Consider the following 11,698-nt stretch of genomic DNA (forward strand, 5'->3'; position numbering starts at 1 on the left):
GGAGAAGAGAGCCTCAGGGCTGTCCCTGTCCCCAGGTCAGGTGAGATATGTTACAGAGAGGTGCTGTGGTGGGTCCTCATCAGGACCCACCTCCTCCCTGCAGAGGGAGAGGCTGCAGTGAGGTGAGGCTTGGGGGCAGTTTCCTCTACTGTGCTGGTCAGGAAGGCTGACACACCTGATTTATGAGCCAGACATAACATAAGACAGCAGGGTTCTGCAGGGTTCTGGTTAAGATATGCCAGGTGTCTTGTGTTTGAGGGGAATTTGGGTTTACACTCTGGTTCCAAGACAGGGTGGTGCAGGAACAACCTGTCGGAGTATGGACCAGAATAGGGTGGTCCTTTCCCAGCCTCCGTGCCCTACTTATTCACTCTTGTTTCCTCTCTGTCCAGTATATTATAACTGCCTGGACATACCACTTAAAGAAGGTGCCCAAAGTGTCCCTGTTGTCCCTCAAAAAGCAGCTCAGCAGTTATAAAATTCTTCCAGGAGATGGAGGAGGCATTTTGGCTTTGTGGGGCGAACCCTACTTGGCTTTCACAATGCTGCATCTTCCTCTGCTGTTTTGGAGCAGCTGCACTCATGTTTGAAGAATTGTTGAAACTCCTTTTGTCTTAGTGGAGTTTTGGAACTCTCTGATAGCCTGATGCAGGAGGTGACAGTGGTGGAAGTCCAGGTATCTTGATAGACTCAGCTCCCAGTAATTCTGTGTACTTACTAAGAAATCTGAGGGAATCAGACCCATTTTGGGGTAACCATGCTTGAGAAGTATAATTTTAAAGGCCTTTGCATCAAGGTGCCTTAGGGGTGTGTAGAGCCATGTCTGCCCTTGGCTCCTGTACTTCTGGTGATGCAAAATGGTCACAAAAACTGGTCAAAGTAGTGTAGTTTTCTTTTTCTTAGTAAGTCATTAAGCAATTGCAACACACCATCATCTGTGATGTAAACCTGCCTGACAAAAAGCAGTTCAGATGCCCAGCTTTTCTTTTTGAGGATGTTAAGGGAAGTGGCAAAATATAATTAGCACTTTTGGTGTTCTTGGCCATGGTGATCCGTGGCTGAGCAGTGACTGGAGCAAACTGTTGCTGTTTCTTTGGCTTTATGCTGGTTTTCCACTGCATCATTTTGCTTGCTTTTTGGGGCAGCTCTTGGTTTGAAGAAAACTTGCCTTTAAGAGTTGTAGCAGAGCTGTTTGTTTTTTGATCTATTGTATTTCTATTCATAGCATCAGTGCAGACAGCCAAATGTGTGGGGTTTGAGTGGTATATTCTGCTGCCTTTAGAGACCGTGGAGTGCTGAGTTTAGTCAAAGTGTTGCTTATTTTCCTCTGTTACTAGTCTGTGCTGATGCTCTGAACTGCAACAAAATAGATTGAAAAACAAATTGGTGTGCCCTGGTTCCTTGTGCTGGATTTCACATTATCCTCTGGGTGAGCTGCCTGCTCTGCCCCTTTGGAGCACCCCAGAGACAAGTAATGACCCCTCAGCCTCTTTCAGCACTTCAAAGGCTGAATTACTTTTTGTGGGAGAGATAAGAAAATTGAATTGCAGTCCTTGATTTTCTGGCTTTCCAATAACCCTCAGTGTAAGATCATCATCTTGGTAACAAGAAAACAGGAAACTGGTAAACAGGCGCAGAAAGTATTCAGATTGTGATTTAAGGCTGCCGCTGCTCTTAACTCCCCAGAGCTAAAAACAGAACATTGCCCCCTCACTCAGGGGCCACAGTCATGCCCAAGGGACTGCAGGCCTGAGCAACACAAGAGATATATCCCAGCTTTCTGTCCTACTTCATTCACTGATTGCCATGAGGATTGTGAAATGAGCCTTTGATTGAGTGCAAATGGGCTGGGATGTGGTGAGCTCTTCTCACAGGGTAGGGAGCCTTTCTGGGCTGGCTACCACTGTCCTGCAATGACCACTTTGAATTTTAGAGCTGAGTGTGGGGAACAGGAGGGTTGTGGGAGTGCTTCTGTGAGACCCTCTGATCAGCTCCAACAGAAGTGGCATTAACTGAGGACAGAAAAGTTGGATTATTCCATTTTGCTTATCTCTTTCTGTCCACTTTTTTCCCCTGCCTTAGTTTTAGTTTTTTAGAGCTTGCATAGCACTCCCTGTTTTCTACTTTTGCACCGGGTGTACAGAGTGATTTTATACATCTTTATTATCCTTGTGAGCCCTGCAAGTTCCCTGTCTCTGCATGGCTGCAGCAGAGCAATAGGCTGTGGGTCTGTGCCACACGGAGCTAGTAGGCTTGGACAGCTTCATCATTGGCAGTGAGGCAATAGTTGTTCGGTTTTTAATTTTTTTTTAAGCTACAAAAAGCCTACTCCATGTGCATCTATGGTGAGAATTTCAGGCATGGAATACATCCTCAAGCTAGCCACTGAGATGGATACAGAAAAAGCTTTTCTTAAGTTACTAATGACAGCAGCAGTGTTGACCACACCTTGTAAAAGTCCTTAGTGTTAGGGATATGATAGAAATTTGTGCCAATGGATCATAGATATATATCAAACATGCTATTAAAGGGGTGTCCAGGGTTTAATCCTAGAGTGACACCTCGGCTGGCTGACAAGGGTGGAACTCAGCAGTAACATATGAAGGAAACTCAGCTGCACAGGAGATGGTCATTCATGGTGGCATGTACCCGAGGATGCCCAGTGATGATGGTCCATGAAGATACACATCTGAGATAACCAGGGCCATCAACACTTTCCACCTGAATGCAGGATTCCTGGAATCGGAGGAGGAACATCTGTCTTTTCCCGCATGAGGTTTTGTGCAGCTTTGAGTGAAGAAAGAAACCAACATGAATATGATGAACTTTGAAAGGAGATAAAGGGACTCTGCTGCGGGCAAGAAAGAAGAGTATAAGAACTGTCCCTGCAGAGCAGCAGGTGTGGACAAAGGGGGTTTCGGTGCAATAGAGGCTGGATCTGCATCCACCCAGCCTGTATCCCAGGGTTTGTGCTATCATTTTATTGGTGGCTGTCAGAACTGTAATACGGTCGCAAATAATTTTTTTTTATTTTTATTATGATTGGGTCAATTTTTATTTTTACTTATAATATATAGCAAGGGATATACAGAATCCTTTTGCTTAGACCTTAGAGGCATTACAATTCTTTCTGTGCCTTGTGATGGATGTTCTGAAGGTGTGGGTAAAATGGCAGCAGAAACTGTGAGGGAGGGATAGTCTCATCCGTGCACCTTTGGAGCACCTGTCTCTGTAGAGTCTGATTGCTAAAGTGCTTGGTCCTAAATTTCAATTATCTTTTGATGGACCTGGTGTTGTGCATGGCTTTTGAGTCCGTTGGATCTAGATGCAAGTAATTATATGAATAATGAAGAGAAGTAATTTAATTTGGGCATGCTTTTCAGTTCTGTGGATAGAATTGGGTAGCCTGTTTCCTCCTTCATTCTTCCTTCAACTTGCCCCAAGAAAGAAAGGTTGTTGCTATCAAGAGATCTTTTTCCTATTCTAATGTAGTTCAAAGTAAACAACATGAAAGCCTCAAACTATGGAAGTGTGGGAGGACAGAAATAAGTGGAAAAAAGGCATAAAGAGCTGAAACTGGACAGTGGAGGGTGATGTTTTCTGCAGACATGTTCTGGACCTCCTATACTTCTGCGGTTCAGAAGAAAAAGGGTCATCTTTGCTGAAGTGGGTGTCTTGAGAACAGTTGCAGATGACAGCTGTTGCTTAAGGGCAACAGGGGGACATTTATCAACAGGTTGTCAAGTAGAGCCTTAGAAATTGTAGGCACTGTCGAAAATTTGGCTTAGATGGATTGATCTCACAGTTTCATTGGAAGTCAGTAGAAGGAAAACTCCTAAGCCCCCTTGGTGCTTCTCCTGGAAAACTGACAGGATGAGGCTTAACATGTCCCCTCAAAGGATTAATTTTGCAAGGCCTGTTGTGCAACTCGGTTGGGCAAATGCCCTGTCTCCTTTGTCCCCTTTCTAACTCAAGTGAGTGGTATTTCGGAAGAGGGCAATTCTTATGTGGCTCAGGTCAGCTCAGTCAGACAGCCCAGGTTTAAGCAGCCCAGTCTGCTTAAGCCATGTTTTACCTTAAGTTTGAAGTCCCCAGTGGGGCTGACTCCCAAGAGGAGTCAAAGAAGCAGTTTAAAGCTGAAGAGGTAACAATTGGCTTTTTCCAACCAGTGGTGTTGGCAGAGGCAGACAGTGCAGGCTCTGTCAGCACACATCGCTGCTGAAGTATGAGGTACCTGCTCTCAGAGAGAGATCCCCAGTTCTGCCCAGTCCCCCAGCCAAATCTCCCAAAAGTCATCTAGAGATGGCTGGGAGACATAGTCACACAAACCCGGGTGAGAAACAAGACGTAAGTTAACTGTGTGGTCGTGGAGGGTACTCCACTTAAAAATCAGTTATCATGACTGGGCTCCTTACTGGAAGAGAGACAGTAGATGGTGGTCCCTTCTGGCTCTTGGGTCCTCTGAATAGGGTGCAAATGTCTTGGGGCTGGTCTTGGCCAACACCCCTCTTATAAATGCCTGTTCTCTTTGATGGTACTGGATGGTTTGGGTCCCTATAATTAAAGAAATAAAATGTATTTAAACAAATATGTCCATGCTAATTACTCAGGGCACATTTTCCAGTGCTCTGAGTTGCTGATATGAGGAAGGGGACATGCTGGTAGGCTGCTTAGAGTTTCACTGTTTTGAGCTCTCATGAGCAAATATGTCTTCTATATTCCTGCCAGGAATAGAGGGAGCAGACGGTGCTGCTTCTTCCTCCAGCTTGCCACAGTGCAAGCAATAAGCTTCATGCAGGAGGCTATTCATGGCAAAGTGAGCAGATGTCTCTTCCAGGACATAGATTTTTCCTGCTTATCAATTTGTAGGAAGAGCTGTAGCTATTATTATTTAACCAGCAGACTCAATTTCAACTCATCTGAAGGACTTCCAGTTGAAGTCCTCTGGGGAAGGAGTGGGTGGACTAAAACCGCTATTACATGGAGTCTGGCAAAAGAATCATGTCTGTCTCTTCTCCCACGACCAGCAGCAACTCTGCTGATGGCAGCTTGGTTCCTTGTGATTTAAAATGGTGTGGGAGGAGAGCAGAGCCTGCATGTTGGATCGACTGGAAGTACAGGTGGTTGGCCCTGTGCATGGGGGAGGGGATGGATCTGGTACTTGGAAAGATGAGCTGCAGATCAGCCAGGCTTTGGTAGTGATGTGCCTGAAGAAGCTCTGGATCTGGGGGGCAGGAGGGTGGGCTGTCAGCCCACTCAGGTTTTTCTGCCTTCCAGAGAAGGACCCACCAGCACCATGCTCTTGCTTCAGAAGTACTGAGGAGTGTAACACCTCTGCTTTGAGGTGATGGCAAAACCATCTGTGATCTTCTCCTGGTGCTTGAAAACAAGTTTCACAGCACTTCATCTTTTAAGCCTGAGGAAGCTCTTAGCTGCACAGGAGAGCGCTCCTGCATTTCTGGTGTCTACCAACCTTGTTGTTCAGCCTTCTGTAGCTCTGGGATGAGGTGATGTCACTGCTCTCTTCTATTCTTCTACTCTCTGTCTTCCCACAGCCACCACAGGCAGTGCCATGCAGAACGACAGCTGGGGTCCTGCCTGCCTGTGGACAGGAAGTCCTGCTTCCCACAAAAGCTGAGGTCCAGAGGAGTTGGTGCCTTCAAGAAGTGAGATGTCAGCTCAGCCTGCACCTAGCATCTGCTTATGATATCATTTGGTACAAGCTGGGAGTTGCTCTGAAAAGCATATGCAAAGCAGAGCTTTGAGATTGGTGTATGTACATTGGCTGTTAAAGCTCGTACCCTGCTGAGAGGCTATGATAGTCATGTTATCTCCAAGAGAGCAGGAAGCTGAGTGCAAAGATGTTAAGCGTTGAAGGTCATGTAATTCAGGGCCATCCAGATGCTCTTTCTCTAATGCTCATACTGCTCCTTTTTGCCTGACATGCCAATGTTAGGCATCCTAGTGTGTGGACAAGACAGTAATATCTTTATCTTGTCTATCTTAGATAAAAACTCCAGATGACCCACTGATAAAAATTCTCTTAGCAGATGTCCTATCTGTTCTCCCTCCTGCAATGGGGTGGGGAGGCATGGAGGTTAAAGGGGGGCTCTGGTAGATGGGATTAGAATTATGGACTTCTCCCAAAAATTACATTTTAGGGGAAAAGACTCATAAATCGATGAGCTGAGACCACGGTGTGCTGAGAAGGGGGTGCTGAAGGCCCTGGGCTGTGAGCAGAGCCCTGTCTCTAATGTTCACATGGCCCTGCTCATCTTACCAGTGATTTGGGGAAGAAAATGAACTGGTCTCAAATCAGTTAGTGCTTTGCAGGGTCAAACTAACACCTCAGATTCTCCTTTGTATTTGGTAGATGGTGTGAACAGGTCTTCATGCCCTGCTTCCTGTTGCGGCACGTGTCTGACTGCTGGTGATCTCTCTGACCTGGCTAGCAGCAGAGCAGCTGGAGACGGGCCCCAACAAGTGGTGGAGAATGAGGGCACCCAGTGTGGGGGGCACTGAAGAGAATCAACCTCCCAGCGAACCTGGGGTATTGAGGACAGTGCAGAGAGACTACCAGTGTGAGGCCCTAGAACACCATGGGCTTTGGTACTCGGGAGTGAGGTTTCATAAGGACCAGCAGAGAAGAGAGGGGATGTAAGCTTTCAATTTCAAGTCTTGCTTTCATTTAAAAGCTGCCTAAAACCATTACATCAAGACTTTAAGATCAAAATAATCAACCCCCACTCTCCTCTAGAATTTTTCTTAAATTTAATTGATTTATTTTGAGATGCATTTATTGTGTTGTTGTTTTGTTACATTGTCAGGATGCTCTTATTTTTAGTTTCAATAGGGTAACAATCATTTAAATTTTAGTTTTGATTGTACAGTATTTAACAGACTTCCTTTCCCAGGTTTTGCTTTCCGCCCCCCATGTCCCTGAAGCCTCTGACCCTGAGAACAGGGTGGGAGATGGAATGGGACTGGCCACACAGCCACATGCCAGACAACCAACATCAGGCCTCAAGAAAGAAGAAGCCACAACTGATGGCATCCAGGCAGCTTATGGTGAGGAGCAAAGGACTTGCAAAGGACTCTGGGACCAGTTGGGAGTGGCCATCCAGGTCAACATCCCATAACTGGCCAGAAGGCTTCTAGAACATTCTGAGAGACTACATTCTATGAGAGACTATATATATGCATGTCGGCCCCATTTCACGGTCTTCTGAAGCAGCCTCTTTATGTTTTGTTTTGCACCCTTGTTTGCAGCCTTTTATTTATTTAATAAATATCTTCAGTATTGGCACTTGAGCTGTACCTGTCCCTTCATTGTTGCTGTGCCACTCGACCACACCATCCCGAGAACAGAGGGTTTCCCCATGCGCCCTGTAGATTCCTCGGGGTGTTGTTGATGATCCATCTCCGGCCGCTCCACTGCCAGCCGGGTCAGAGAACACCGGCGTCAGACACGCACCGCAACAGCTTCCCCACCTGCCCTTTCAGAAACCAGCTGCTGAATCAGCTCCAGCCCCTGGCTGCAGGCACAGCCTGGCACTGCAGTGCCTGATCTGATGGGCACTCACACCTCTGTGAGATGTATGGCACACCAGGGAGGCTCTACTCGCTTTTTATAGCTCTTGGGACTCAGTACTCAGTCCATATCTGCTCATTTAGGTTTGAACACTATCTAGACTACTCAGGTGTCAGAGTAAGTTGCTGAATTTGAGGAGCGTGAGTTCAGAACGAGGATCTTGCTATAACCTAAAAATTGAAGCATAGTAAACTACTAAAAATGTGTAAACTGAAAAGTAATTTTCTTGCTCTTTCTTTCTGTCTTGTAGAGAGAAATGTTACCAGGATCCATTTACTTTTCATTATTTGGGCTTTGTAAAAGCAGTGTAGAGACCAAGACAAGAGGAGGCCAGTAGGAGCTTCCAGTTATGGCTGGCAGTTGCTGCCCCAGTAGTACACTCTCTGCAAGGAGCAGCACTTCTGTGACTGTACCATCTTCATTGGGAATGTGCATTTTAGAGCGCACAAGGTGGTTTTGGCTCCTGCCAGCCTGCTGTTTAAGTCCATGTTGGACAGAACAGACACCATCTCCCATTGATGCTTCTGTGGTAACACCTGAGGAGTTTTCACTTTTACTTGAGTCCATGTTGGACAGAACAGACACCATCTCCCATTGTTGCTTCTGTGGTAACACCTGAGGAATTTTGACTCTTACTTGAGATTATGTACAATGGCAAACTCCCACTGAAGAAACACAATTTCACCAAAATTATCTCTGTGGCAGATAGTCTGCAGATGTTTGATGTGGCTGTTGTAAGAACCTCCTCAGGGATCTCATAAGTTGTTCTGCTCAGGACCAGGTAGTAAAAGAAGTCTCCAGCCAGGAAGCAGATTAATCTGGAAACCAAGCTGAAGCTAATTATCTGGCCCAGTCTGGAAGACCTGATGAAGACAAAACATCATCCTCAGTCAAGAGAGTTTCTCCTTTACTCTGTAAAAGCAGAAATGGAAGCAGGTGTTTCTCCTCCTGGCCAGGAACTTACTGTGAATCATACCTGGGTTCATCAGGACACAATGTCAAGTGACTCCAGGTCCCTCCAGGAAGATTCAGGCTCCTGGCCCTGACCAGCCTGCCCACTCTGAGTGGAGGGGCTATGTGGAAGAGGAGCTTGCTGAGCTGCCAGTGGGGAAGGGCAATCAAAGGATTTAGGTGAGGTGTCATGGGTCTGGATACAGCATTGCCTCTTATTTGCAACACGTTGGCTCACATTTGCCTCTTTTGGGGTATTTTTACTCTCTGTTTAATCTTTTTAGTTTGCCCTGGGTTGGGAGCAACAGCAATGTAACCTCTGTTCTGCAGAGATTTTCTTCCTTTGGCTTTTGTAGTTGCTTCATGCTAATTGCTTTGCCAGAGCTGTAGTGAGCAAAACTTTTATTGGCCAGGCATGTGATTGCCATGCAGTAGGATCTGTGTTATTGCAGGACATAGGGCTGATTAGACAATCTGTCTAACAGCAAGTGAACAGAATTGCTTGCTAATGCTACCTTATCCTTTAAATTCCTATTCAGCATGGGAGGAAAACAGAGGCTGTACTGGGTTTAAAATAAATGTTCCATTTATAACTGGTGTTAAATAAACTGTTGATTTTCCCTCCAGGCTGTGTGATGTCTTCAGAAGGGATTTATAAGTCACAGTTTTCCTTTTATAGCCAATGTGCTGGTTACAAACTGATGCCTTTCAATCACATCATGCTTTCTGCGAATCCATTCAATTAGCAAATAACTAATCTTGTTTCTCTCATACAGCAGCAGAGAGCAAAAGCTATTAAATAGATTTCTTTGTTTGAACTGAAAATGTTTTATCTGAGGTTCTTTCTGATGCCTAGGCTGTGCTGAAAAGACTCAAAGAGTGCAGAGAAATTGATGCCTCTCAAAAGGAGGTAGGTGTGTTTACTTCCATAAATCATGCAAGATTTTTCTTCAGCCTGCTAAGGCTGTAATATTTTGTGCCTTGTTTAGGAAATTGTTTCATGGGAAACTGGTGCCTGGTTGTTTGAAGGGCATAATGTGCTCACCTGAGCAACACCCTAGAGAGCAGCATCTGTAAGTGCAAGTTGCTCAGGCACGCAGGTAAAGAAGTATGTGCTGCCCTGAAGGCATCCTTGTGTTGTAGGAAAGCTCCAGCACAGATTTCTCTCCTCCTGTTTTTGGCATTTGCTTCAGGAATTGTATCAACTTGTAAATGGCTGACATATGAGATCCCAAAATAGATTTCCTGAGCCCTTGGCACTGTCTTGCTGTGAAGCATCTGCTGCTCTCTGTACGGCAGAGCTGCTGGGGGAGGAGTGGGACAGGGCTTGACAGGGGGAGCTGGGTGCTGCCCCATGGTGCTTCTCTTGCCAATGTGCTGCTTTAAGAGCAGTCAGAGTTGGTAAACGATGCTCAGTTCCTGTTCCAGGGGGAACTGAGTCTGCTGCTGGGCATATGCTGAAGGGTTCTCTGGCCTCTGAGCTGTGGTAGCCAGATGCCACCAATTGTCCCAGCTCGAGGGCAACACAGAAGCAGAATGTGGTGTCTGTACTGGTGTGACAGTGGAGCAGGAGGACAGAGAGCTTGTAAATGATTGTGGTGAGTCTAGGTGGGCACTTGTGCTGCCTGCACACTGCTGTGCAGTGGCAGGGTCTGCAGAAAAGCTGTAGCCAGTGTAGAGCAAGGATGGGACTGTGCTTGCTGTTCTCAGCCCAGCCATTTCTGGTAGAGCATTTTTCATACCAGGCTGGATGAACTGTCCTGCGTGCCTTTCTGAAGGGGAAAAAGTGTTACTATTTCACTCCTGGCTCTTCCGTGGCTCCCTGGTTATTCAAGCTTTGGAGCAGTGCTGTGGCAGTTCTGTAGGCTGGGAGCTGCCATGCTCTCTAGGTTCCCATGTAGTTGCTGGCTGGAAGCTGTCTGGATTCAAGTCCCTCCAGTAGCATGATCACAGGACATGGTATGTTTTTACCATTGTGATATTCTGCTTATAAAAGTCCAAGACCACATCTTTATTAGAAAAAACCCCAAACTTGTGACATCAGGGAGGAGAATTCCCTTGAGTTGGGGAGTGCAGATTCTTTTCTGCTAAGCCCTTAAATGTTCACAAAGGGAAGCTTGTGTTCCCTTAGCAGCTGGTTCTCCTTGTGTTGTGGAGTTTAATATATTGGGGGCTGTAGGAGAGAGATGTGGGTCCATATTTGCAGTAGCAAGCACAAGCCTGGCTGGGCAGACAAGCACCTCTGAGTGCCCTGCTCAGAGGATTAGATTTTTGTATGTTTGTTTTTCACCATGATCAGGTGTGTCAGGTTTAGGCTTTACCTGTTTTTACGGAACACTTTTACAAATGGAGCTGAGCTGGGGTGGGTGCTGTGCAGTGTGGATTGGTGCTGCCAGAAGGGATTTGGCATCTCCATGCTCCCATGCTAGCAGGCCCTGTCCCTGTTCCTGCCTTTTCTTACTGCTGGTGGCAGGGCAGAGCTGTGCTGGCGGAGTGCCCAGGCAGGTGAGCTGCAGCTTCTGCACTGCACAACAGCCCTGTTTGATATTGCTTTGCCGTCGCTGCCGTTTGGTGTTCCTGCACCACTTCAGACCCATTCGGGAAGGTTTACAGATCCATTCCTGGCCATTTGTGCCCCCAAATGAGCTGTTACAGCAGGAGCCAAGGGAGAGGTTGTGGAGCTCAGAGCCGGTTTGGGTGTCTGACTGCACAGTGGTAGCTGGACAATTTTTTCTGCAGCTATAAATAAGTGCTGAATAAATGAGAAATGGATTTTCTTTAAGGCTTCTTGAAAAATCACTTTTCAACTGTGACAAGCATGAAAAGTCAGCCCCAGGGCAGTGGGAGAACAGGCTGCAGCCTGTTATAAGCTAGAGCTCAGCCAGATCTGTCCCTCTCTGAGCTCCCCTCTGGGACCAGCAGGACCTGTGGACCTTAGCACTGAGTCTGTTTCCGGCACACAGAGCAGCTTTTCCCCAAAAGAGCCTGGTGTTTGCTTTGGGGAGAAACACAGCAGTGTATTTTTAAAGTCATGCTTGAAGTGCAAGTTCAGCTCCAAAGAGCTGAACTGGGATGTGTAACTCAGGCTGAGATTGTGCCAGTGGTAGATGTCAATGGATTTTTTTTTCTCTCATTCCCCCACCCCCCACCCCCCCC

At 46.5% G+C, this 11,698-nt stretch overlaps 1 protein-coding gene across 1 annotated transcript in view; it reads left to right on the forward strand.

The window, feature by feature from the left end:
* Nucleotides 1-8,235: 8,235 nt before the first annotated feature.
* Nucleotides 8,236-11,698, forward strand: part of ZBTB40 (zinc finger and BTB domain containing 40) — a 54,001-nt gene continuing 50,538 nt past the window's right edge. The window contains 2 exon segments of the mRNA XM_039702339.1: nucleotides 8,236-8,325; nucleotides 9,399-9,452. Coding sequence (XP_039558273.1) covers nucleotides 8,236-8,325; nucleotides 9,399-9,452 — 144 coding nt within the window.

The sequence above is a fragment of the Passer montanus genome, unplaced genomic scaffold (assembly GCF_014805655.1).
Source record: "Passer montanus isolate IOZ18808 unplaced genomic scaffold, ASM1480565v1 scaffold155, whole genome shotgun sequence".
Lineage (NCBI taxonomy): Eukaryota > Metazoa > Chordata > Aves > Passeriformes > Passeridae > Passer > Passer montanus.